This window comes from Mustela erminea, chromosome 4, assembly GCF_009829155.1.
Source record: "Mustela erminea isolate mMusErm1 chromosome 4, mMusErm1.Pri, whole genome shotgun sequence".
NCBI classification, from domain to species: domain Eukaryota; kingdom Metazoa; phylum Chordata; class Mammalia; order Carnivora; family Mustelidae; genus Mustela; species Mustela erminea.
This window is the reverse complement of record NC_045617.1, coordinates 12,003,551-12,031,536: the sequence shown is the minus strand read 5'-3', so window position 1 is coordinate 12,031,536 and position 27,986 is coordinate 12,003,551. Positions and strand designations below refer to the sequence as shown.

The following is a 27,986-nucleotide window of genomic DNA, read 5'->3' as shown; positions in this document are numbered from 1 at the left end:
GTGGAGCCTGCTTAGGACTGTCTTTCTCCTTCTCCCCCTCCCCTCTCCCCTTCTAAGAAAAAAAGGTGGAGTTCTTGTGATCCAGCTCTGGTGTCAAAGTGGTCCCGGGGGCCGTGTTTTAGTGGCATCTCAGCCAGTGGCTGTTGCCTCTTTTAGATGTGTGAGAGCGCCCACTGAAAGAGAAGTGGGTAGTGGTGTAGCAGGTGCTGTTTCTGGCCACATGAGTGAGATACTCGTAGATCCTCCTGCTACTGCCAAAGTGAAAGATCTTTTTGATATTCCCCCCAACTCCCCAATTTAAAGTGGACACGTGAGATTATACAGTAGTCTCAGCAGACTTGTGTCTTTGGCCTTATTGGAGAAACTTAGGGCTGGTGCTTCATTAACTTTAAAAGTCACTGTGGAGGGGTGCCTGGGTGGCTCAGTGGGTTAAAGCCTCTGCCTTTGGCTCAGCTCATGATCCCAGGGTCCTGGGATCGAGCCCCGCATCGGGCTCTCTGCTCAGCAGGGAGCCTGCTTCCTTCTCTCTCTCTGCCTGCCTCTCTACCTACTTGTGATCTGTGTCTGTCAAATAAATTAATCAAATCCTAAAAAAAAAAAAAAAAAAAAAGTCACTGTGGAGCCCTCCAGTGAAGCTATACGAAGGGCCAGCAAGCACATAAAAGGATGGGCATCATTGCTAGTCATTAGAGACCACGCACACTAGAGCTGCACTAAGATACTCTCATACCTGTCGGCGGCCCCTGTCAAACACCCAGACAACCGCAGGGCTGGTGGGAGTGTGGAGGAACTGGACTCCACCGACGCGGTCGGTGGGGGTATCGCAGTGGTGCCGCTGCTGTGGAAACAGGATGGTGGTTCCTTAAAAAGTTAAACAGGATTACCATAGGAGTCAGCAGTTCTTGTCCTGGGTAGATACCCCAAAGGACTGAAAGCAGGGTCTCGGAGAGACCCACATTTGTAGCAGCATCATTCACAAGGGCCAACAGGTGGAAAGCAGTCCGGGTGTCCACTGATGGAGAAGTAGATGAGTGAGGTGGGGTGTGCACCTGCCCAGCTTCGTACAGGAAGGGGATTCTGACATAAGCTATAACATGGAGGAACCTGGAAGCCATTCTGCTAAGGGAGATAGGCTCGTCCCGAAAAGACAAATGCTGCTGTGTGATTCTGGTTCTGTGAGATCCCTCAAGAATGGAAGCTGGGGCTCTGGGGAGCGGGGTGAGGAGTTTCAGTTTTGTGAGGTGAGCGTTCTGGAGACTGGCCGCGTGAGAATACGAATGCACTTAACACAACTAATGGTACAGTTTAAAATGGGTAAGATGGTCAGTTTTATTCTATGTGTATTTTAACACAGTTATAAATAATTTTCTTCTTCTTCTTTTTTTTTTTGGAATAGGGAGAAAGTTCCACTTGAACCCACACGGCTCTGCTCTGTCTGTCTTTCGAGAACATTCAGGCTTTGAGTGCCGAGAGTGAGCCCCGCCAGATGGCAGCTTCCCCAGGCTGTCGTCTTACCCTCCAAGGTGGGCCTCCTGCTCCTGCTTCTTGTGTGGAAAGACCCAGACATACGCTGGAGATAAACTTTTAATCTCCTTTATGGGGTCAATCTCTAAAAGGGAAGTTACTTCACAGTGATTCTGCATTTGGGGTTTTGTTGTTACTACTGAGTCAAATAGAGAACAATGCACTGTTGTCCTATCAGGGTGATGCTCCTGCCATCCCGTCGGTGTGCAGAGTCTGCAAGTTGTTTTCCTACTGGTGGTGACAGATGAGCCGTGACTCATGCCAGTGCCTTCACCTGCCCTCCCCTGAAACAAAGGCACGCATTGGATTACAGACTGTGTGCTGAGTTAATGGCCTTTACAAGAGTGGATGGGCAGTTCTAGCTTCATTTATATCTTCCAACACCTCTGATGAATCAAGCAGTTCACAGACATTTCATTTATTATTCTGACAGTGATTGTGGACACTGGTGGTTTTTTCATGTAATTTACAAGAAACTTTTGCTTTGACCTTCTGGGAGCTCAGTGTAAAATAAAATGCTTGACAGTTTTCTTGTATTTCTATTTTTCAGAATCGTTTCATGGATTCACGTGCCATACTTAACCATGCTGCCTTTTTCTAGGACCCGGTAAAGCCTTCTGACTCTTACTCTCTCTCAGAGCACAGACTAGACTTCAGGTAAAGCCAGCGCACATGAGTTGTGGTTCACGTCGAGTGGCAAGACTGTGATCAAGGTAATAAGTAGGTTTCATTGTTCAGTCTGGTTAATTTTGTTTTTAATTGTGTTTGCTAATTCCCACCAAAGAAAAGTCAATCCATTTGACTTTCGTTTTGTGGGTGTACATTCTTAGGTGTAAAAGAATTAAAAATAAAAACCTACTAAATATATTTTGAAATGGAACTGGAAACATGTATCTAACTTGCCTCAAATAGTGATATACCAGTTAGGGTGAAAAACCCAAGGGGAAGGTTTGGCTCAAATTTCAACTTGCGTGTTTGGCTTAAGTAATAGACGAATCGAACACATTGGGGTTTTACAGGGAATGAAAAGAATCTAAATTTTTTTCAGACATCCGTATTCTGATAAATCAGCTTCCAACTCCTTTTCCTCCTCATGTTCTAAATTGAGGACCCTCAAAGGCTTTAGACAAGCACTAGAGATTCGTTTTATTAAAGTGTTTTTCTGCTCCAAATGAGAACTTTTATTCTTTACCCCACTCCTGGGGTAGTTTTGGGGGACTCCTTTTGTGGTGTTCCTATTCTGTGTGATCTGTCAAAGCTCCAACAGAGTGTGGTCCCCAGACTCATGTTATTAAAAAGGAGCAGTAGTCTCTTCTATTGGGGTGTGGTATTTGCTCTTCTAGCAGTTGGCGTGTGGTAGAAGTCGTTGTCTCTGGTCACTGAGGAGCTGGTGTTTTGGAGTGCCTGAGCTAAGATGCTTTCCTTCATGTTTCTGTTCAAGAGTCATTTATTCGGAAACTCTCAGTGCCACACCTAAAGGAGGCCTCTACTTTAAGTTGATTTTTATGCCTATTGGATGTCTGTATTAATATCATACAAAAAAATTATGTATTTAAAGTAACTAGTTTGTCTGCTTGGTTAAGACCTGCATGGCACAAGGAGAATCAATTCAGTAGGTAACTTCTGTCCCTACTTCTCTGACTTGTGTGGGACACCAGAAAAAGTCGTTCTTTTGTAATGTGTGGAACTTTTTAATTTTTTTTTTTTTTTTAGAAAATTCTGTCACAGTAGAATGTAACTTAGGTCATGTTTCTTACTGATGCTACTGTTCTTAATTTAGGTTACAATGGGGAACTCTGAGAGTCAGTACACCCTTCCAGGATCTAAAAATCATAGCAGTTCTAACACTGGTGCTGAGCAAAAGCCTTGCTCCCTGAAAATCCGCAGCGTTCATGGGAGGGATGACAAGTCCCTGCACGGATGGGGTCACGGAGGCAGCGGAGCGGGTTACAAGTCCCGGTCCCTGGCCCGAAGCTGCCTTTCCCACTTTAAGAGCGCTCAGCCTTACGCATCCAGACTGGGCGGACCCACGTGCAAAGTCCCCAAAAGCAGCGCCTACCCCAAGCCCAGGACGAGCGGCTCGGGGAACGAGTTCCAGAGCGGCAGCGCGGCCTTCTCGGCGGAGAACGGCTTCCACGACGTGGGGCACGAGCGGGCGGCTGAGCTCGCCGTCTCGAGGGACTGCAGTGGGCACCTTCTCAACTGCTACGGGAGGAACGAGAGCGCGGCCGCCACGCCGCCCGGCGAGGACCGCAGGAGCCCCCGGGTGCTCATCAAGACGCTGGGGAAGCTGGACGGCTGTCTGCGGGTCGAGTTCCACAGCGGCGGCCAGCAGGGCAGGGGGCCCCGGGGGGACGCGGGCGGCCCGGTGCGGCTGCTGCGCTACTCGCCCACCCTGGGCCCCGGGCCCGACTCGCCCCCGGACTCGCGGCCGCGCTCCAGCAAGGGCAGCTCCCTGAGCTCCGAGTCGTCCTGGTACGACTCGCCCTGGGGCCCCGTGGGCGAGGCCAGCGAGGCCAGCGAGACGGAGGGCTCCTTGCCTGTGCCCGGCACGCCCGCCCCCGGCCTCTGCGCCGCCGACTTCCCGCCGCCCGGGGCCCCCAAGCCGTTCAACCAAAGCTCGTCCCTGGCCTCGCTCCGGGAGCTCTACCCCAACCCCAGCCCGGCGCCCTCGGGCCTGCGGCTGTCCGCCGAGTTCGTGGGCACGCACGCCAGCCTCAGCCACCGCGTGTCCTTCGCCTCGGACATGGACGTGCCGTCCCGGGTGGAGCGCAGGGACCCCGGCCCGTACTCGTCCTTCACCCTCCCCTGCCGCAAGTCCAAGGCCTTGACCGAGGACGCCTCCAAGAAGGACACGCTCAAAGCCCGCATGCGCCGCATCAGCGACTGGACGGGAAGCCTCTCCAGAAAGAAAAGGAAGCTGCAGGTGAGTACACCTTCGGGCGGAGGGGGAAGCTTCCCTTCCCTTCTCCAGCAGCGGGAGTGTTGCCTGAGCTGCCCCAGGGCGCTGGGCTGAGGCTAAGGGAGCTCAGGAAAGTGACGAGTTTAGTCTGGGACTGGGCGCCTCCTGTTTACCGGGGTGGGTGGGGTGGTTTTTCTCTTAGGCTTCAGATGCGCCCTTTTTCTCTTAACCCACAACCTCAGGCTCTCTGGTTCAGTGCAAGCTCACCTCCTGCGCTCTGCTGCCAACACCACAGGACACAGGACACAGGCCTCGTCCCAAGGCGTGGCCAAACTGTCCTTAGAAAGTACAGCATTCCAGAGAATTCCCCAGTGAACTGGTCATCTGAGAATTTTGCTAGAGCTCATTCTTGAAGCCTAAAGATAAGGAGAGCTAGATCATTGTTATTTGGGAATGAGTCGCTTTCCTGAACTTGATATTACTTTGGGGAAATTAACATTTTTGGGGATACATAAAAAAAATTATCTGTATAATCTCATTGTCTTCTAAGGGGGTTAGCAAACAGTTTTTGAAAACATCTTGTACCCAAGAACACGTAATATCAAAAATATAATGCCTGATAAAAGAATTGTGATGAGGATAATACTTATTATGATGTGTAAAGTTGTATTGGGGAAACAAAGTGGCTTAGTCACCAGGAAGGAAAGTAATCGGTTGCCTTTTTAGGTAACTAGTGGTAAGTGCTAGGTTTTTAGTTCTTCTTCTTTTTCTTTTAAAGATTTTATTTTTTTAAGATACGTAGTGAGAGAGAGAGAGAACTAGCAGGGAGGAAGGGGAAGGGAGAAGCAGACTCCTCTGCTGGGCGGGGAGCTAGACCCTGGGCTCCATCCCAGGACCCCTGGGGTCCTGCTGACCCGAAAGCTGATGCCCAACTGACTGAGCCACCCAGGCGCTGCTAGGTTTTTAATTCTTTTGCTCTTGGCTTTTCTATTTTGTGTGTTTCTACTTCTAGTTATTTGTAGAAGGAAGAAAGCTTTTCCTTTTTCTTTTTTTTCCTTTGCTTACACAATATAAGTCGCATTGTTGAAGATTTGAATGGGCAGTTTGTCTCTAGTAAAACTGCGTTTTATCCATCCTAGATAGATACGGAATTATAAAATTTTATAGAGCCTTATGGGTGACCAAGATTCCGCCTTCCCTGAGTAGATCGTGTCAGATCTGTAAAACTTACTATTAGTTATTTCCTTCTCATGCATGAGGCACACCACCAGCACCCCTCCTGTGTTGTGCTTTGTTGCCCCTGGCTCTCCCTTTACCCACAGATGAAGAACAGAGGACCACCGTCCCGCCACAGAACTCTTCATATCCCCGAATGTAGTAATTTGCTAACGCCTTACTCCTCACTTCTTCACACTCAACCACTGCCTAGTAGAGATCAGGTCCCATGTCCTGAACAGCTGGCAGAAGTTGAGCCTGATGAGGGAAATAGGTCCTGCTTTCTCTGGGGTTACAATCCCACACAGGCAACTTTTGTGTCTTTTTGATTCAGGTGTTCTGTGGCTGACTGAGGTTTAGCTGTCATTTACCAGGACCCCTAATTGATCCTGGCCTCGGGCCTGTTACTCCCCATCTCTTGTTTGCATAGAGTATGGTTCTCATTGTCCACGTGTGTGTCCTGGCTCACACACCACTGTACTGAGTCTAATTCAGGTTTAGTTCAGCCAAAGGCAGGCCACTTGCCACTGTGTACTGACCACGTTCTGTCCCATTCAGGCCATCACTGTCCCCCTGGGAGGTGACCTCCTTCAAGTCTGGGTCATCCAGAGGTTTCGTTCTGAATGGTTTGTTAGCCTATGAAGTTAAGAACAGACTGGTTAGATAATCAAAAAGTCCGAATTTGGAAGTTGGAAAGGACTTCCACCTCACTTTAAAATGAAGAAAATAAGGCTTAAGGAGTTTGAGGGTCTTCCCTGAAAGAGACATGGCAAGTTGGTGGAGAAGCCAGGGCCAAAGCCATTTCTACTAAGCCTCATATAAGAGCTCTTACCGATGAGACACATGGCCAAGGTACTATTGATAGCCACTGGTAGTTGCTTTGGGCTTATTGAATGTCAAAGTGAACTGCTTTGGTATCCTGAGAAGCCAGCTTTTTAGTTTTGCTTATGTTCCCACAATCGATAATCCGTAAAGGTAAGCAAGATGAATTTTTCGTCTTGTTAACAAGACGAACGTGTGCCACTTTTGTTGGTCATGTTTTTTTTTTTTTCCTCCTCTGTTTTCCTTTCATGATTTATGGCAGAGATCAGGTTTAGATCCTTAAAAATGTAGTCAGCGCATGGGAGCAAAATTCCCGACAGTGTAGCAGATGGCACCAAATGAATGCATATTCTCACATCACATAAACTTCTGTGTGCCAGCAGGGCTAAGGTCCAGAAACCCTTACCATGATGGAGAGACTGACTTGTTTTGACTTTTTAAAGAAGCAGTATACAAGAGGAACCCTTTCTTAGGGTTTTTAACCAGTAGGGTGAGTTAGTGAAAAAGCATACACAACTGAAAAAGAGTACCACAGTAATCAGAGAGAATGTGCTAGAGAGGAGGATGTGTTTGATGCCAACAAACCTTAATATTAAGGGAGCTGTACTGTGAGTCCTTGTTCCTGTCCTCGGTGAACTTTTAGTTCTGTCAGTCAGGGTGGGCTGGGTTATGCTGAGATCACAGAAAGCTCTCAGAACTCCGAGGCTAGTACAAGCAAAGTTCCTTTCTTTCCCAGGCTGTCACTCCGGTCTGCACTGTTCCTCTCTGGGACCCTGGGTCCACAGAGCAGTTCCATCTGCAAAACTGCAAGCCTTGGCAGCAGAAGAGGAAAGAAAATTGTGTGTTGGCTTTGGAAGTTTCCATGTGTCACTTCTGCATGCTTTTATTGGCCCAAGCTAGTCACATGGTCATGTCCAACTCGGAGGGGGAAGGAGAAGGAATGACCCCGCGCTGGGCCCTGGGAGCAGGGTCAGGCGTATTTGGTGGGCAGCAGTGACAGCGGACATTCAGGAGGCAGAGACCCTGGCCTTTAGGCCCTCCTAATTTTAGACCTCACGGCCCTTTGAGGGCCGCGTAGTCACAGAGAGCTAGTGGTCTCTACTGTGGGATGAAGGAAAAAGACATGTGAACAACGGCCAGGTGTGAATTTGAATACATTTTCCTAGAAAGTGAGGAATGATGATCAGGAGTTTTCTTTTACCTCCCGAGAGACACTGAACTCTCTTGAGCTCCTCTCTCCTCTTTTCGGTAGTGCCCTGGTCATGAAGTTACATTTTGCATTGCCTAGGATGATCTAGGTGCATGCAGAGAAATGGAAGTCAGACTGCCTTGTGTACACGTATACACGACTCCTTGGTTTCATACGCATAGCACGGCGACGGGGAAATGCAGCTGAGCCAACTTAGGGACGGACGTCCACTCATACATTCCTGTTAGCCTGAAAATCAGTCACTGGCTATTAGGATTCTCAATAGAAAGCTTTAGAAATGTGTTAGAAACTGGGAAAGTTCATGTTTAAGAATCAGATATAAATGCTGAAATGCAATATTTTCCCATTTCTTAGGAAAATTTGTCACGCTTTGCTGTGGTAGAACATTTAAAAGTGAGGGCTACAACTACCAGCTGAAGACTCTCTCACGAGAAAGGCTGTCAACAGTGCTTATAGGGTCACATTTAAGTTTGGCACCTGAGTGTCTTTCCTCTGGCAGAGTTTGGCTTGTTTTGAAACACCCCATTAGAGCTCTTGCTGGGTGTCCGAGGCATCCGTGTGTTTGGGGGCTGTGAGTCAGAGTCACATTCGTAGCTGACATGATGTTAACACTAGCTAAATGAGAAGTATTCCTTCACCTCTTAGGAGTTTTTGAAGAGTAACGAAGTGACAATTTAAAAAAAAAATCTTAAATTATTTTGAAAGTTCCTTCTCTAAGTGACTCACTGCAGCTGGCTTACTTGCTCTATTCTTGCATAAGCATCTGTGTATAAATAAATATGACTGTGGGACATGGTGTAAACACAAGTGGAAAATAATATTTTTGTTAGTAATAGCTGCGATTGGGGCTCCGTTGTTTATAGCCCCTGGGTATTTGGAAGCACTCTCCAGCTGATGATTTTCCTACAAAATGTACTTGCTACTGGATTTCCGGATAGAGTGTCGGAAAGGATAACCCCTCCACACAGTGGAATATTCAGAATAAGGCCTTCGGTCAGTGGTGCTTGACTCATTTTTATTTTAAATTATTATATGTTTATTATTTATTTATTTTTATTTTTATTTTAATGGGTAAGGCAATATAATGGACAGTCTTCTAGCAGCTGAGTAGATGTGTACACTGGACACTGCTCTGCAGACTTACCTTAATCTAAACTCTAAATTTGGAATGTTAGAGTCTTTTAAGTCTTTTCTGCTGAAAAATGTACTTACTGAGGTTTACCAGTGAATGGCCTGTCTGAAAGTTATTCTTCTTAAATAACCGGATTTCTCTAAGTGAGGAAACATTCCGTGTTTTCAGCTCTGCATGGCCACTGACTGTCAGTGCATTGTAGTCTCACGGGTGGCAGCCATTATTTTATAGATATTAGTTTTGTTTAGAGCTGCCAGTGTCTGATTTTATGTTGCAGTACATGTTGAAGTTAAGAATCATGTCTTTGGTATCCCCAATGGCTAGAATAAAATAGATGTTCAAATGAAAGGATGTGAGTGAATATTTCTTTCATGGAAGAAATTCCCAAATTAAGTAAAAAAAAATACTGTTTATGAAAAACAGCGTTACTAAGAAATACTTTTTGTAGATAAAGAATCCCACATGCGTGGTTTTTAATATCTTGAAGAAGGAAAATAAGATGGTAGACATCCTCAAGTCTTAAGATGGGTAAAGGTAGGGAGAAGCTGGGACTGTTTTGGGTAGAGGAAGAGAAGTTTGCATAACAGTACCTGACAACACCTGAGTACTTATTCCCTAAACCCCTTGACCCTGGAACTGGAGATTTTCTACCTTTAAAAGGATCCAGGAGGAAGACCTGGATGAGGAACGCAATTCCTTCCAGGAAGACACCAATTCGGTCAGCAAAGAAATGTCAGCCTGGAAATCTTCACTGATGTGTTACAAATACGCTAGTTAATTTCTTGATGCTCAGCGTAGGTTAGAGGTAGCAGTCAGGAGTCTTTAGTGAGTTCCTATCTTTAAGCATTGACTCCACTGGCTCTGGATTGGGTTGGGCAACATTATTTCTACAGTTCTTTCTGGTTTGGTGACTTAATGTTTGAAGATGAATTTTTGTGAAGAGTCTTGCTTTGTGGCAGCAGCATTAGCAAACAGCAGGACAACGTGTTTCTGGTGTTGGGGAAGGGATACTTTGAATGTACATGACCTCTGATGGGTGGTCGTCTGCATTGCTCACAGGAGCCGAGGTCCAAGGAAGGCAGTGACTACTTTGACAGCCGCTCAGATGGACTGAATGTGGACGTGCAGGGGCCCTTCCAGATGTCTGCTTCACTGTGGTCTGGAGGCTCCGCTCAGATCCTGTCCCAGAGAAGCGAATCCGCTCATGCAATTGGCAGCGATTCCCTCCAACAGAACATTTATGAGAATTTCATGCGGGAGCTGGAAATGAGCAGGACCAGCACAGAGCATGTAGAAACGTCCACAGAAACCGCAGACTCCAGCAGTGGGTCCCTCAGCTCTTTGGAGCAACTTGATCTGCTTTTTGAGAAGGAGCAAGGGGTGGTCCGAAAAGCTGGATGGCTGTTCTTCAAACCCCTCGTCACTTTGCAGAAGGAAAAGAAGCTGGAGTTGGTGGCCCGGAGGAAGTGGAAACAGTACTGGGTAACACTGAAAGGTAAGTGCATTGTTGACTCGGGGGCCACTGAAATCATTTCTTCCAGCTGTGCCCTCTCCCAGGAAGCACCAGTCAGTCCAAGGTTAATTTGTGTCTTTGATACAATGTCTCCCAGCATGTTTTGCTACAGATACTTTCTCACACCTGGAGAATATGGCTTACATAATATTCATATATATTATTCATTCTAATACATGGTGATTGAATTTCATAGTTATAGCTTATTATTTTATAGGTATTTCCGTACCATTCTTTAATAGTTTTTCTGCATCTGGGGGTAAAAATATTCCCAGTAAGTAACCAAATGCAGATCACGAGTACCTGTTCTTCACAAGGATCCTCAGCTTATACGACAACATCTGGATGTCCTCTGACCTTTATAAACTAAGGAAGTCTAATTGTCATCATTCCAAACAAATGCCTTTTTTTTTTTTAAATGTAAAGGAAGTAGGAGTAAGGATTTGTTTCGTTAAGATTATGCAAGTGTCTTGGAAACGTTGCCATTTAAGAATGATAATTGCCTTGCTCACTGCGCTTGCGTAGATTAGAAGTGATCTTAATGTCCTGAGGAGGGGCAAGGCTCCAAGTCAGTACGGTGTGATTTACACGGGTGTGAAGACGGTTTACACAGATGCGAGCAGGAAGGGCAGCCTCACAGTCACGTGTGCACAGTCATCCTGTGACTCTGTCAGAGGCACCGAGTGTGGTGTTTAAAGCCAGACCTCATTATCGGGCGACAGCCTTCCCCATCCTGGGGGAAAGCAGAAATGGGAATCCTGTCTGCAGACACGATGTGTAGAAGGCCTGAGCCGTCCCACGGGGCTCCTTTCTTGCTACCCTCTGCCCCTGCCCTACCTTTTAGAAATTATGAGATGCCCCACCCCCGCCTTGGGGGAGCTGGGTCATAATAACCCAGAAGCCTGTCTGGGAAGGATCCACTTTGGAAGGAATTTTGCCTTTAAGTGATGCTTTTCCCTAGCAAACTGGATGGTTTATAATACCCAAGTTCCAGTCCTTTTTTCCAGCTTGTGATACATGGTGGCTGAGGGAGGCCCAAGAGCTCACCTCTCCTTTGGGCGTCCTGGGGAGACAAGTTCTTACACCAAATGATGGGCGAGATTTGGAGAGTTGGAATAAGGGGTTGAACCTACCAAGATACAGTTTGAAGGGATACGTTACGCTCTCAGGTTTAATGATCAAATAACCATCCAAGTACAGGATAGGGAACTGTGGCTGCCGAGCATTACAAGGAGATTTGGGGGGTGGGGGTTGAGCTGTAGGCTGTTTCTTTTTTCTTTTCTTTATTTTTAAAAATATTTTATTTATTTGACAGAGAGGGAGATCACAAGTAGGCACAGAGAGAGAGGCAGAGGCAGGCAGAGAGAGAGGGGGAGCAGGCTCCCCGCTGAGCAGAGAGCCCGATGCGGGGCTTGATCCCAGGACCCTGAGATCATGACCTGAGCCGAAGGCAGAGGCTTAACCCACTGAGCCACCCAGGCGCCCCTGTAAGTCATTCCTTGAATGAGATTCCAATGTGACGAAGTCAATATAAAAGTAAGTGTGATTTAGAAGAGTGAATGTGATCTTTGGCTACCTTCTTCCCGCTGTCCCGGGTTCTATAGCCACAGCGGTGTCTCCTCCCTCTGCCCTGGGTGGAGCGGGCCATTCCTGTCCTTGGGGGCACCATAGTACAGGAGCCCTGTTAGTAAGCAAGATGGGGATTCTTGAATAGGTTCAGCCTGAAGTGTCCCTGATTGGAGAGGGGAGGGAAAATGTCTTCTCAGGAGAGCGAGCATCTGGGATTGATTATGAATCACAGTCTGAAGCTGCCGCCTTCCGGCATGTTGTTTGGAAGAGATGCACTTGACTCCGTATGAGACGTGTATCTGTTTTGCTTTCTTAAAAATTGTATTTTTTATTGCATTTATTTTTTTAATGTAAAATTTGGTTGTTTAAATGAAGGCTTTGGGAAGTCATTCCCTGCCTGTTTTAATGGCTCTGAAATGCCTCCCCCTCCCCCAGCTCCCACTCCAGTGATGGTGGAGGCTGGTGATGGTGTATGTTTGTATGTCCATGACCTAATCCCAGCAGGGGTTGTCAGCAGGGTGACAGCAGGGGGGTTAGAGCCATGCTATATGGTGTCCATTTAGGAACACTTAGCTTAGAGAAGGCCAGGAGAGGGGTGGGCAGTGAGCAGCAGTCTTGTGGAAGAGGCGCTGAATTTATTCTGGTTCCCCAGGGGTTAGGATGGCAAGCTGATTCTGAATTAGAAGTACAGCAGTGACCAGAGCCATGAGCAAGGGGAAGGAGGCTCTCTTCCCGATTTCCCTGCTTCTGCAGACATTTGTGCAGAGCCAGATCGTGGGAGGCTTCCTGGGAGAGGAGATTTAGGCAGGTTTCTCTAAGAGCTAGAAGAGCCCACCTCCAGGGTTTTCCATCCTGGGGGCTACCGTGGGGGCTCCTGCTACTGACCCCCGTGGCAGGGATGCCTGTGCGTCGTCTGACTGCCCCAGGGTCTGTGCTCTTGCCTGCACTCTGATGCCTTGGTGCTTGCTCATAAAACCCTTTAAGACCCATGGAGAAAGGGTGCTTTGTAAGTGTGAATGTTATCAAGCACACATTCCTTCCTTCCCTTTGCAGCCAAGGAAAGTTATGCGATAAAGATGTTTTTTTCCAGCATAACCTTTTCCCTGTGGCTTTCTATACCTCTTTCCTCTGGGAATTCACTAGGCTGAGTTGAACTTCCTTGGCTTGGAATCCAAGTTGTTATGTTTGAACTTAACTGTTTGGTTTAATCTGAGTTACACACACACACACACACACAAGCATGTACATTTAAGCAGAATTACAAATTCTTGAAGTATTTATGGTGTTCTGGAGAGAGCAGCTATAAGCACTAGTTGTATACCTGTGTCATGTGTCGAGTGTGCTAAGGGCATAAATGTTTTCTAGGGCTTGGAGGATGTCATAACATTTTTAACAAAGGTAACGCTGCTTTCCATATGTCTTCCAGTGAGTCAGGAGAGGGGTTCCTGCCATAATTCGGGGATCCTGGTGGTTCTGCCATTCATGAGGGGGTGGTATGATGAGTGTGGCTTGAGAGGGTGTTGAGAAAAGGTGGGTTTCAGGGAAGATGAGACGAACTCCCTTTTTCCACTGGTGATACTTCTACTGGCACCTCATCTATTCTCGTACTTCTGCTGCTGTTCTGGTCTGTTTTCTCTTTCTGCTACAGTGGCGAGAAGAACCCCTGCTGGCAGCCCTCCAGGCCAACCCCAGCTCCTGGTAGGGACCGGGCAGGGCTGCTGGCCGCAGCCCTGGGTGGGGGCCACGGGGACGGGAGATGCCGCAGACAGGGATGCCCCGCTTTCCCTCAGACTTATCGCCCCAGCATGGGAGACACAGATGAGGTTAACTTTGATGTAATAGATTTGCCACTGATTTCCTGTTCTTTAAGTTCGATAGCAAAGAAATCGTGCATACTGCTTTACCTTCTGGCCGGGGTCTAACATGACATGTCCTGTTTTGGTTTCACCCTGCCGTGGCCGATGGGGCGTTCGAGTTGGCAGTGTGTTGGCATCTGCCCAAGGTTGTGTTCATTTCCTCTAGATGTCATGACTCAAACCACAGCCACTGGGCGTACAATGGTGGGGAAGCCAGGAAGGGAATGTTCACCAATCGGAAAGAATTTGAACTGGGCAGAACTGGCGTGGGTCTGTCACCTTGACCCTGGCCCGTGGGTCCCCAGGTCATGGCAGGTTGCATACACAGCAGCAGTCAGACAGGCATTTCCTGATGGAAAGGTTTGGGGACCTTGTTTCTCTGTGCATCAGTGGCTGGAAAAAGACTGGCTCAACCCTGCAGGAACAGCCCTGGCCGGAGACCGCCTGCTGTTTCCCTTCTTCTGGAAGCATCTCTTAGCCTTAGTGTGGGTGCCTTTTGTTTGCAGGAAGAAAGGTTGCTAGAGCTTTTTGAGATCGTTAAGCATCATGGAGGGGGAAAGTGTCACGATGCTCTTTCTGAGGGCAGAGCTACCGGCCAGCATCTTGTTCTCCAGGCTTCTGTGCTGCACTGGGTTCCATGATCTGAGCTTATGTGTCCAGATTAAGGTGGGTTTTCGAAGGAGGAAGTGACACTGGCTAGCATGAGATGGGTTTTTGTTTTGTTTTGTTTTTTTAACATTTAGACTTTTATGAGTGAGGACTTCTCACTCAGAGGGGCGTCATGCCCTGGACCTCATTCACTGGCTGTGTGGCGGAGAGCAGCTGGTACTTCTTCCCGTCAGCAGGAGAGGCTGTGCAAAGCAGGGGGACGGTGACCTTATCCACCGTGTTTGGATGCCAGGGCTCAGCACGTGAGAAGTGCTCAGAAGTGTTTATCAGATGAAGGTTTTTCAATAAGAGAATGTACTTGTGAGCATTTTAGAATTTGCTTAAAAACTGCATCTAATAATTATAAGGCACTCCTAATTATCAAAGTAGATCCTTCATAACTTCTACCTTACAATAATTCTTTAATTTACAGGGGAAAGCTAGGTATTTGCAAGCATTTTTGTGTCATATTTTAAAATCAAGGGATATTTAGTTTCATTTTCCCCTCTTCATCTAAATGAGTAAAATCTGTGGTGTTATTTCCTCTTATTGTGCAGTAAAAGAATACACTAATATTAAATTATTTTATGTGGCATTTGGAGAATTAACCGGATACTTTCTTACAAATGGCAAAGTTCTGCAGGTAAACTCCTTTTCTTGTTACCACGAGTTGTGAGTGTAGAAACTCCCTCATTTAATGAACATGGGTGTTCTCTCTGCATTGATTTCTTAAATAATGCAGGGCTATAGTCGAGAAGGAGGGCTCTTGGGCCAGCGCCGGGGTTCAGTTCCCTGCTCTGCCACAGTCCAGCTGTGGGACCTGCACAGTGGTATAAGCCCTCGGGTTTCTCATTTGTAAAATGGGGTTAATAACACCTGCCTTCTGGGGCTGCTGTGGGTTCTAAATGAGCCATTGAAGAACTTAGAAGAGTTTCCGACAGAGTAAGCAACAATAAATGCTTGGTATTGTTATTACTATGATACGTTTACAAAAACCTCTACTTTAGTAGAGTTAGGCTAATAAAGTTAGTTAGGCTAATAAAACAAGGCATACTTTGGATACCAGGATTTCCTTGTGTATTACGCGGTTGGTTGTCTCATTCTGTTTTCCCCCCACCTCCCTCCTTCCTTTCTTTCCTTCCTGTGTCCCTTTCCTTCTCCCTGCCTTCCGAGATCCTCAAGACTGTGACAGAGATGTAACTTGCTTCTCTGTCTCGTAGGTTGCACCCTGCTGTTCTATGAGACCTATGGGAAGAATTCCATGGACCAGAGCAGCGCCCCTCGGTGTGCACTGTTTGCAGAGGACAGCATAGTGCAGTCAGTCCCAGAACACCCCAAGAAGGAAAATGTGTTCTGCCTCAGCAACTCCTTTGGAGATGTCTACCTTTTCCAGGTACTGTCAAACTTTTTGGATGGAGGGTGGAGGTGATGGCTTGTGTACTAGGAGGACGAGAAGGAACAGCATGAAGAGGCATAGTTTACCAATGCAATAGAGTAAAAGCCTAGTTAGGCTTCGGGTTGGGGCTTTGAACTGGCCCCTGCTCACCGTCATGTGGCATGGGGCCCGTGTTCATCCAGTCATTCACACAGCAAGCATTTCTTGGAACGCTCTTCAAGTTCCAAGCTGTGCCCCCTGGAATGGTCAAGAGGATTTGGAGAGAGAAAAATCATGATCCTCGTTCTGGCGTTGCTCGTGTTCTAGTGGTGCAAGGTCTGAAATTCTCTGAGTGGAGGCTCTCAAGTGAAGCCTACAGAATATAGCTAGGAGAGCTTTAGATTTTTCCCTAGAATCCCAGTAGAAGTGAAAAAGAAACTTTTCAGGAAAGCCTTAAGGACAAATGCTGTAAGGTCTCATTTTCCTGTAGAAGTGGACTCAGGATGTTAAGTTTCAAGTTGTCTCCCATTATGATTTTTAGCAGTTTGCTAGCAAATGCAACATTGACAAGCCTGGTGGGATGCCAAGCCTGCGGTGTTGGTGTCAGCCTTAGGGGTGAGATCCTGGTGCCACCGTTGGGTGTGGGCGCCATCTTGGAGAACATACGGAACTTCTCTGAGCTAAGGATCTGTTAGCCAGTAGGATAACAGTAGCTTATGGGATCGCTTTAAGGATCAATAATGTGTATGTGTTAAGTGCTGAAGAAATTCTAACCATTGGTGCTGTTATTGATGAACTCAAAAGGGGTGGAAGTGAAATATATTTCTGAAGTGATTCACAGGCTAAATCCAGTGCTGCATGTAGATCCAGTGCTGTAGGTTCTACCTGACCAAAAAGGTTCATGGAAGACTCCTAGGTCCTTGGTTCAGGAGTCTCAATGACATTGGTCCTGGACACTCTCAGGATCCCTGCAGAATTGCCTAGTGGTCTCTATGCTGACTTTGGGAATCTAGAATTCTCTGCACAGACAGGATTTCCTGTTGCCAGTACCAGGTGAACTCACTGGGCCTCTAGTCTTCTTGCTGTCCACAACTTGACGTACAAGATCCAGGGCCTGAGGTTTGATTTTCCTTCTCCACACTTATGTTTTAAAGCCAAGTAAGGAATTGCCGTTAATCTGAATTATAGGGAAGGTAAGAGCATTAGATTAAATCTACATGGACTCGGATGCCTGGGTGGCTCAGTCAGTTAAGCATCTACCTTCGGCTCCGGTCATGATCCCAGGATGCTGGGATTGAGCCCTGAATTGGGTTCCTGGCTCACTGGGGAGTCTGCTTCTCCCTCTCCCTATGACCCTCCCCCTGCTTGTGCTCTCTCTCTCTCTCTCTCTCTCTCTCACTCCCTCAAATAAATAAAATCTTTGAAAAAAATTCTAAAAATCTGCATGAACTTCTAAGGGGCAAGTATGAGATGAGTATTTTGTGATTCAGGCAAAATGTCCTTTGTTCTAAGAAATTCTCCCAATAGGTCCTATTGTATGATCCCAGAGATCACTGGACGATCAACCCATAGCTTGAATGTATGTGGATTTTCTGGACATCGAGGGAGTGGAAGGGGTTTTCAGCCTGCTAAGAATCATAGTAATTTACTTGTTCTGCTTTATTGAGACTCACCTTATTTTTAAAATATTTTTCTTATGTGAAAAAATGTGTATAGTCACTGTGTGTGAAGTTAAGTGAAGATCAGAGAAAGAAGAACCCTTGTGTATATTGCCGGTGCTTAAAGACAACCATTTTAATGTTGTTCCCCCTGTGTTTAGGCCTCTAGCCAGACAGATCTTGAAAACTGGGTCACTGCCATACATTCAGCTTGTGCCTCCCTTTTTGCAAAGAAGCATGGGAAAGAGGACACGGTTCGGCTACTCAAGAATCAGACCAGAAACCTCATTCAGAAGATAGATATGGACAGCAAGATGAAAAAGATGGCAGAATTGCAGCTGTCCATCGTGAGCGACCCAAAGAACAGGAAAGCCATAGAAAACCAGGTACTACTTATTTGTGTTTTCTTTCCTTGCACATGTCACTCACCACGAAAATCGGAGTTGGAATGCAGATGGCTGCAATGTTCCTTACCCCCTGGGGGAGATCGTTTCTGTGGCTTCTTGTTGCAAGAACTTAACGGCAGCACTTTTGTGACATCGGTGATATGATAGGCTTTATTTACAACCTTTGGTTGTTGTATATACTCAGTGGAATATTTGCAACCAAGTCGTTTTTCCTAATTCTGATTAGTTCCTTCTTGCCTGGCTGATTTTCTCATATATTGTCCCTTTCAGACCAAGATTTATATAATAAAACCACTAGAAGATTAGACGGAGAGGATTCTAACAGAGAGGGTGGCTTTGGGAAGTATGGTTTAGTGTGACCAGCTATTTCCATCCTTGGGTTCCAAAAAAACAGTATATATATATATTTTTTCTGTTTATAACAGATATGGTGCTAAGAAGAATGCTTTCTCTGGTCTAGTTCCACTTTCATTATCAGAATTAAATAGCTCGTTTCTATGTTGTTTGCATTTTGGAGGAGGAAAAGCAGCTTTTGAATATCTGTTTTCCTTTGCTCATGTACCCTAAGCCCGTGGAGACACGGCCATGAGGGTTCTTGCATCTCTCTCTTCCTAGATGCAGGGTGAGTGTTGTCTCTTTAGACAGTTAATGAGGCAGTGGCTCAGAGGACAGGTGCACATGGGGAGAGCCGTTCATTGGTGGGATGGCACTAGTCTGGATGTGTGGCTACCAGGGTGCAGAGGGGACCCTACCGATGTTTCACAGTTTGTATGGAAAACCTATTTCAGAGTATGTAATTTCCATAATTCTGTAGAACCTCAATGAGCGTATCCTACACTCCTGAACTGAACTGTTCTGAGAATGTGCCCTTTATCTAAAAAGTATCTGGGAGCACAGTCCAACTATATTAACAGGACCTGAGAAGAGGGTTGCCAGGCAGAAGGTGGGGAGGTGGCAGGTGTTGGGGAGTTTAGCAGGAACACCACGGTGGAGGTGCCCTCCGCCTGCACCTGTCGTGGAAGAGGGAGGTGCTGAGGCTGGTCGCCATCACCCAGCTTTCAGTCTCTGTGGCATGGAGAGAGGTGATGCTACGTCGGGGTTACCTGGCAAACCAGGAAGCGTGCGGGGGAGAAACGGTCGTCTCCGTTTTCCGTGTACCGCAGCTCACGAGTGGTCCTGAATTTCGAGAATCCAGGAGCCATGATGGTCTGTCCTCAGAGGTGAAACTCATGGATTGCCATGTCTCAGAGTGTTCAGGGTGCCCCAATAAAACAGTCTCGGGATGACCACATGGGGGAAAATGTGGTTGTAACTTCTACCGGCTCTCTGAAATTCACCTCTGAAGCCATACTTTCTTCTTTGAAAGGATGTCCACCTTGAAGTCTGTAGGTCCTTACATAATCTCAAACATGTAGACCCAGCGAGAGAAACGGGAAATCAGGCAACTTTCAGAGGCTCCTGGCCTGCCTACCCTCATCCCCTCCCCCCACCTCTTTTGCTTCCCTTTTCCTTTTTATGGCCACAGGAAGTCCAAGCCACCTTAAAAAAATGCATTTTCATTAAATATGATTTTATTCCATTAATGCAGTTTCATTCACTGTAGTTTATAATTGGCCAGCAATTAGTTTATGATGTCTGTGGGAGGGGAATTACTTTCATACAAACTGGACTCACACTCAAGAGTCTTTGATGGTTGGATGGCCTAAAGAAGCTCTTTCAATTATGACTCGCAGCACGTTATGCATTCTTTGTCAGAATCATTACTAGTTATTTTAGGCACACTGTCCTGACATGACTAAGTTTTCAGTGCCTCCCCCTACCCCCTTCCCTGGGTCCCCCTTACCCCTGTGCACACAGCTACCTTCTCATACTGCACTGGGTCATTTCCGGTATGAAACCACTGGAAGTAATAGGAATGCCACCTGAAAATATTCTCCCCATCGTATTGGCAGTTTCTAAGGTTGTCTTTGAGTCTTGTTTTCCCAGAGGGCTTTGCGGTGGGCGTCCGGAATTACATCTGCTGTGTTCACTGTCCTTTGCTCATTTTCCAGATGGTTGTAAAGAGAGTTATTAGCTCTTTACTTGCCGACGCAGAGAGTATGCTTAGATTTACTTTTATGAGATGATCTTTGACTCGAGAATGTTATGCGAAGCTACAAAGGCAAAGGTATTTTCAAATCAAGACCAGTAAGAACATGATCTCTCAAATATCTCCTAACTATACGTTTTTTTTCTAAACGACCTTTTAAAAACGTCTTTAACAGAGCAGTAGTGCTTTCTTCACTTACCACTTAAAACTCGCAACGTCACTCTATTTTATTTTACATAAAAGAAAATATTTATGTAGCGCTTTGCCCCAGAGATTCCAAGAACCTCAGATAGAGTCATTTATAGCCTAGTGAGAGCAGAACTTACGAAGTACGTTACATCATGCACGGTGAAGTCTCTGGAACAGATTTTCTTTGTAGTGTTTGGGTGGAGAAGATCGTTGTGTGCCCCCTTTCCAAATAAAAAGATAAAATGACACTGTCCTAGCAGTAACAGCAGGACTTCATAGCATGGCACGGTGACATGCTCTGCTTGAAAGAGACCATCCCACGGGCTTGTCCCGGGGCCTTTTGGAGATGCTGGGAACCGGGCAGGGTGACGCAGCTTTCATTTGAGCATATCCAATGTGGAGCAGACCGTGCGGCCAGCCACATGTCGGATTCCTTTTGAAGTCCTGAGGGAGGAAGAGCTGTAAATTAAGTCCACTTAGAACTTTATTTTCCTTCCCCTTCATTATTTTAAACAAGTAAACAGGGACAAAACCTCACTGCCCTTTGGCGGTCTTGGCCCCCCTCCTCCCCCTGCCCAGATGGCTTCGCTGCATCCTGATGCATTCTGTGTGTTCAGGCCTCATCCGCCACCCCCCCCCCCCCCCCATGCGCAGTGCTTCATGAGGCCCCGGTGGCGGGAGGCGGTCAGAATGGGGCAGAGGATGCAGCCGGAGCAGCAGGCTGGGGCAGACGGCTCGGAGCTGCTCTGGGCTTTGTGAAACGTGGGCTTCCTTTTAAGTATTTATTTAGTTTCAATCTGGTAAAGAGGATGAATGGAATCTAGGCAGTTGGAAATTGTGGTGAGGGGGAGGGAACAAAGTGAATGAAGCCTTGAGGAAAATACAGTATGGAGTTTGTGTGTGTGTGTGTGTGTGTGTGTGTGTGTGTGTGTGTGTGTGTGAAGCCATTTGGGGAATAAAACATCGGAGAGGGAGGTGTTGGTGAAAGAGGTGTGAGGAGATGAGGCCGGATGATGGAGGTTCCGGACATTCTGTTTAGCTCCGTGAATGTTTATTAAGTGCGTCTCTGGGTCCAGCAAATGTGCACACAGTGGGGAGTCAAAGAAGATGCTGTTTTGCCCTCTGGGGCTCTCCATCTAGGGGATGCCGGTCAGTGAAGCACATTATTGCAACATAATTTGGTGACTCGAGAGCAAATGATATTCCAGAGGGTTGTGGAAGACAAACCAGAAGTTTAGCCTCCCGTGTAATCATGGAAGACTTCCTGCGGGAGGGATGCCTGGATTGCTTCTTGAAAAGTGAGGAGTTAACAAGGAATGGAGAAGGGAATGCCACGCCAAGAGTCAGCATGAGCAAAGGCAGAGTGAAATGCCGTGGCGCAGCCTGGCAGTTCGATTTCTCAGGCACACAGTGTGCGGGTGAGGGATGGAGGGTAAGTCGGACTGTCTTCTCCCTTTGCTGGACCGCTGCGGAGGCTCTCCGTTTTCCCCTTCCTCAGATGCATCTTCCATAGGAACCTGGAGTGTTTGCATCTGTAGAGCAGATCTGATCCTATCATTGCTGGGTTTAAAAACACTCTAAGTGGCTTCTCCTGCTTGTGAGATAAAGCCCTGGATAACCTGTCCTACCTTTACCTAGCAGGGCCAGCTTTCCTGCAGGTTCCACCCCTTTCTTTGGGGTTTTTCTCCTCAGGCAGAGAAGACCCATATAGACCCTCACTGCGCTCATCATGCCTCTTCATCTGTGAGGAAGGGTTCAGGGGTTACTTCCTCCTACCTTCCTGCCCACTCGCCCAGGGACCTCTTTTATACCCCATAATTCTTGGAGTCTCTCTCCTTGCCCTCATCTCATTGTTTTCTAATTAACCCCTTGTGTTCAAGGCTGCTTCTGGTCTGAACAATGAGCTCTTAAAGGATTTGGAACTTGTCCATTTCTGGATCCCCGGTGCTTTGCCCGAAGTAGTGTGGGAGTGGATGTGTGTCTCCTCTCCACTCTGACTCACTGAGGCTCCTCTCTGTGGGCCCCGCCCCAGCTCAACGCCAGCTCTGGGCTTCCTTCCCTCACGCCTTCCCTCCATCCCCAGCTAAGGTGTCCTTTCTCTGGCCTCACTCCCCATCCTCATGGCCCCTGATCTTATTTATCAAGGCACCGATCTCGGGCCGTGTTGGTGTGTGATTTCATGGCAGCCACGTGAGGTAAAGCTGTATGTGTCACTCATTTGATAGATGAGTGAATAGACCCTGAGAGGAGTTAAATACATTTTCTTTCTTTCTTTCTTTTTTTATTTTTTAAGATTTAATTTATTTATTTGACAGAGATCACAAGTAGGCAGAGATGCAGCAGGTAGGGGGAAGCAGGCTCCCCACTTAGCAGACAGCCTGCTGCGGGGCTCGATCCCAGGACCCTGAGATCATGACCTGAGCCGAAGGCAGAGGCTTAACCTACTGAACCACCCAGGCGCCCCTAAATACATTTTCTAATGTCACAGAGCTGACAAGTGGGGGAGCTAGGATTTGATCACACATGTGCATTCCTAACCACTCGGCTGTATTGCCTCTCAGTAACGAATCAGATTGTGTTTTTCTTGCTGATTAGTCATGGGATGAATGGTTTTGCATAAAACAGATTAGTTTTTATTTTTATGTGTTACATATGTGTGTGTGTATAATATATACTTAGTATATATATGTCTATTTATTTTTAAGTAATCTCTACATCCAACATGGGGCTCAAACTCGCAACCCTGAGATCAAGAGTCACGTGCCCTACTGACTGAGCCAGCCAGGTGCCCCAGAATTAGCTTTTTTAAAATTTAAGATTTATTTATTTATTTTAGAGCAAGCTAGAGCACGGTCGGGAGGAGCAGAGGGAGAGGGAAAGGATCTTAAACAGACTCCACACTGAGCCTGGAGTCCAACACGGGGCTCGATCTCACGACCCTGAGATCACAACTTGAGCCAAAAAAGAGAGACAAGAGTCACATGCTTAACCGACTGCGCCACCCAGTTGCTTCCCCAAAATTCGTTTTTAAATGATTTCTATACCTTGGATTTTTGGGCTCGATTTGATGGGAAATGTATTTATCTTAAAATGGAGTGAATTTTATGGTATGTAAATTCTATCTCAGAGGAAAAGACAAAAGACATTCTCTAAATCTTAGTTGGCTGTTCTAAGCACTCATTAACTTCGGTGTGAACCGTGTCACTAGATGGATTCTTCTGAGAAGGGTAGGTTGTAGGGCCTGGCAAATACTGCATGGGAGATTTTCATCCTATTTGCCAAAAAGGAAAAACTGATGATCTTTTGGGACAGATCTTGGAAGGGACAAGTGACCAAATGACTAAATGATAGAAAATATTTTTCTAGGGGTTTTGGGTGTGGAAGGAACGTGCTGGTCATCGTTTTTATGTATCACTTATTCATCTGTTATTTTTAGCATTAGGCTTCCTCCTCCCCGCTCCCCACGTCTATGTGTACCATAACCTCTCTGACCTCATTCGGTGACCGTAGCCGTATTAGCAAGAGGGGAAACTTTTGCACTGTGTTTGTGACAGAGCTTAAAAGTGGGGGTTTTCCTCCTTAATTTTGTTCTTAGTACTTTTTTCCTTTGCAGCGGAAGTCAGTTCCTTAGAGTGAGTTCTCTTCATGTCTTCTTTTTGTTTTTTGTTTTGTGCAAGGCATTAGAAGAAATGAAAGCTCAGTCTACATAGAAGTTGAGTGTTTATTTTTGTGTCCTGATATTTATCTTAGAAAATAAAGAAATATCTAGGGACAATGATCAGTATTTAAGGAAGTTAGAAAAAAAAATGGAAAAAACAGTCTTGGTTTAAAGGGATTGATTTTAGGCATTTTAGTGTTTGATCATCGAAAGAAATCTCCAGAAATTCCCTGATTAACATGATGTCAGATAATGTTACTGTGTTAGTGATGATGGCGATGGAAATTTCCCAACGTAAAGTTGTAATAGCTACAAAGCTGTCTTCTGTTTCTCCCATTACATTTATAAAAATGTATCTTTATCTCCTTTATCTCATAATTTTGATTATAAAATATGTTTATATTTTTTGTTAATGCTTAAAATGTGGGGGTGCCTGGATGGCTCAGTTGGTTAAGTGTCTGCCTTCAGCTCATGTCGTGATCTTGGGGTCCTGGGATTGAGTCCGGCATCGGGCTCCCTGCTCAGTGGGGAGCCTGCTTCCTCCTCTCCGTCCACTCCACCCCCTGCTCATGCTTGCGCACACATTTATTTATGCATAAATAGATGTATTATAAAGAGATTTATTATAACGAACACAGTCACATGACTGGAGACACATAGGTCGTCCCGAGATCTGCAGTGTCAGCAAGACTCTAGAATGGTACCCTTCCCATTCCAAGACTGGCAGACTCCGGGCCCAGGGTGGGCTGATGTTTCAGTTCCAAGTCCAAAGTCAGAAAAAAAAAGCCAGTATCCCAGATGGAAGGCCACTAAGCAGGAGGAATTCTCTTTTCCTTGGAGAAGTGTCGGCCTTTCGGGTCTGTATTTAGGCCTTCAGCTGGTTGAAGAGGCCCGTCCACACTGGGGAGGGTCATCTGCTTTACTCAGCCCACCCATTTAAATGCTATTCTCATCCAAAAACACCCTCACAGAAACACCCAGAGTAATGTTTAACCACAACTCTGGACACCCAGTGGTCCAGTCACGTTGACACCTATAGGACTAACCATCCCAAATGCTGAGTCAGGATGAACATAGGAAAATTGTTGAAATGGAGAAGTCATAAAGTCCCTTCTGGTTTGTGTTTTTCATGAAATTTAATTTTAAAATGACCTCTGCCATGTATAATATTGATTGAGATACCAGTTCTCTTGAAACGTAATCACATATGTTAATGAACTTCATCTCTACAAAAGAAGGTGTCTGTAATTGTAGATTTTTCAGGAAATCAGCAGAGAAGGTATTTGAGAGGCAGAACTGGGGTATAGTTTCTCCCGTGGCTTACAGCTTCTGGTAGGTGTCAGTTTATGGTTGTGTAATAACCATTTGTTACTTTTAGAATCTAGACTTCTCTAATGTGGCAAGATGAAGAAGAGAGAGTTTGGACTGGCTTCTTAGTCCAGAGCTGTCCTCACTAAGGCTATGAACCAGAATTGCTGGAGGTGGTTTTCTAGACATCCTACTTACTGGATAGATTCCTCACATATCTGGACTGGGCATGTTCATTGAGAAAAGCCAACGGGTCCTTCTAGTATTCATGAAAGGCCAACACCAGGTGGCTATCAGGTCGCTAACATGCATGTACAGAAGCTTCCACAAGGTTAAATTTGCTATGGAGTTTGAGAATCTGGGACTTTGTAGCTTTGCTGACAGACCTAATGAATCAACAGATCATTTTAGATCTGGTAGCCATTGTATTTCTTCCATGTACAGAAGGTGCAGGGTGACCTTCTGATGAACTTGATCCGGAGGACTTGGAGTGGGGGCTGTGTGAGAGTGGCCGGAGTTTGTGTTGCTTTTCTTTCGGGAGAGACTGAAGGGACCAGAGTGTTAAATATTGGAGACCCTTCAAAATATCACTTACCCGGAATTAACGATTGACCTAGAAGGTTTGCTGTGAAGAGTTAGAACCTGCCTGGAGGCTAACCCTGGCTGAAGCACCGATGCTGGTACGGGTGAAGTGACACGTGCACCCTTATGACAAGCCCTCACTGCAGACCCTCTCCTGAATGTGGAGAAGCTCTGACCGCCCTTGAGAGGGCAGCTTTCCGCTCTGCTGCTGGATCCCTGTGTTGGCAAGTTACAATAGAGCCTTTTTCACCTTCTGGTTTCTCTTAAAAGTAAATGTGTTTTGATCCTTGGCAGGAGGGAAAGTGGCCCTCAGAATCTGACCATCTTTCTTTACCAATTGATAACTTCAATTTTGAAGAAAAAGCTCACTGACATTTCATTGGTGTGAAAATGCGTTTTAATTTCATTCAGATGTAGAGATGGTGATTATTCTCTAATATACTTAAAATTGGAGTAGAAGCTCTATTTGCCTTTACCCCTGAAGTCCCTTTGCTTCTGATCGAGTCATTTACTCAGAATGCGGAGCATTCACGTAAAAGACAGCGTGTCTGTCATCCAGCATCTGTCTGTGTGCAGTTTGGCTAATCTGGTGTAAGATCAGAGGCTGGCAGTGTGTAGGGAAATTAAACAAAGTGAGACAACTACTTACAGCTGTGTATCCTGCCTTCGGTTGGCACGGCTTAGTGTGCCGGAGTTCTCCAGAGGTCATGGTGGTGTGGCCTGGGTTTGGATTGAGCCCACCGGCTTTGTTCTGTTTTGCGCCATCCTGATGAAGTCTGGTGTTGTCTGACCCATTGTGTCTGGGCAGGAGGGCTTGAGAGGGGGTGAGCAGGGAAGGTTCATTTCCACCATGTAGCACCGGCTGAAACAAATTGTTCCTTGACGTTTGTGAAAGGGACCGTATTTTCAGTTGGACTCATGAAACCTCATTTTCATTTCAATCACCCCTGTTTGTTCTTAAACAGATCCAGCAGTGGGAGCAGAACCTGGAGAAGTTTCACATGGATCTGTTTAGGATGCGTTGCTACCTGGCCAGCCTACAAGGCGGGGAGCTGCCAAACCCCAAGAGCCTCCTGGCCGCTGCCAGCCGCCCCTCCAAGCTGGCCCTCGGCAGGCTGGGCATCTTGTCGGTTTCTTCTTTCCATGCTCTGGTAAGTTCCTGGGAAAGGCTGTGTGTGGCGTTCAGGGAGGAGGGCAGATGCTCCCCTTTTCCCAGCGGACCGCCCGTCAGGTGCCCTGTGACTTAGCCCAGTACTGCCCAGGGAGTCCCCGGGGCTGGACCCTGCGGGGATGGAGGGTGGGAGGCAGCCCTGCTCCAGGACTCTCTAGTTCTCTGCTGCCGCTTCTAGGAACCCCGCGACTCGTAGACCGTTAGGAAACATTCCCCTCTGCGTCTGCCGTTCTGTCCGTTTCACTTCCTTCCGTCGGGAGGGTCGTCGGGAGGGTGGAAATCCCTGAAGAGAGGCAAGGAGGGTGGGAAGAATGGAGAGGCTGAGCGAAGGGGGTTTTGTCCGTATTACACAGAGCCCTGCTGGGTTTTCCACGGCGGCTCCCGGGTGGCTGGCTTCCGTGGCCAGCACGAGCTCCAGCCTGGGGCATCTGCGGGTCCTTTTACCCACCCCACTGCTCACCCTGGAGAGATGAGAACATTGAAACTCGGCTGGTGTTATCTAGATACGAGGTAGCCATACGGTGCATGCGTGTCTGGTATGTCAGACACGCAGTAGCTTTGGGGCAGAAGTGATGATCACAGAAAGCAGGGCTTACTTCTGTTCAGGCCACAATGAATTCTGTCACCCGGGTAATATGCCTTAAGAGGTTGAAACCTGTGTTTTTCGTTAGGTATGTTCTAGAGATGACTCTGCCCTCCGGAAAAGAACACTCTCACTGACCCAGCGAGGAAGGAACAAGAAGGGTCTATTTTCTTCACTAAAAGGGCTGGACACGCTGGCGAGAAAAGGGAAGGAAAAAAGACCTTCTGTACCTCAGGCGAGTTCCCCAGAACAGGAGGGACAGCAGGCTTAGCGGGAGATCCTAGACGGTCAGCGGACCACAAATGTTCAGCAGCCGTTAAGAATGAGATAGAAGTTGATTCAAAGGAATGCAGTCTTGGCATGGGCTTTTTCCCGAAGGGGAACACACAGGTCGCCCAGCTTCCTGTTGGCACTTCCGAAAATGCGTTCACACCTTGCTCACAGCTGCAGCTCCGGGCACACAGACGTAGTCAGAATCGTTGCCTTTAGAATAGTTTTCCCTCTAAGATTTGATATTAAAATAAACATGTAAAATTAATAATAGAATAACGGCAACCAAATTCTATGGATAGCGC

General features: G+C 46.7%; 1 protein-coding gene across 3 annotated transcripts in view; it reads left to right on the top strand.

Annotated features, from left to right (window-relative positions):
* Nucleotides 1-27,986, top strand: part of TIAM2 (TIAM Rac1 associated GEF 2) — a 225,279-nt gene that overhangs the window by 113,984 nt on the left and 83,309 nt on the right. For all 3 annotated transcript variants that reach the window (XM_032338642.1, XM_032338645.1, XM_032338644.1), the window contains 8 exons: nucleotides 1,397-1,523; nucleotides 2,075-2,237; nucleotides 3,305-4,450; nucleotides 9,865-10,300; nucleotides 15,612-15,784; nucleotides 17,586-17,810; nucleotides 26,623-26,808; nucleotides 27,500-27,646. In XM_032338642.1, the coding sequence (XP_032194533.1) occupies nucleotides 3,311-4,450; nucleotides 9,865-10,300; nucleotides 15,612-15,784; nucleotides 17,586-17,810; nucleotides 26,623-26,808; nucleotides 27,500-27,646 (2,307 nt within the window). In that variant the 5' untranslated portion in view covers nucleotides 1,397-1,523; nucleotides 2,075-2,237; nucleotides 3,305-3,310. The remainder of the gene's footprint in view (nucleotides 1-1,396; nucleotides 1,524-2,074; nucleotides 2,238-3,304; nucleotides 4,451-9,864; nucleotides 10,301-15,611; nucleotides 15,785-17,585; nucleotides 17,811-26,622; nucleotides 26,809-27,499; nucleotides 27,647-27,986) is intronic.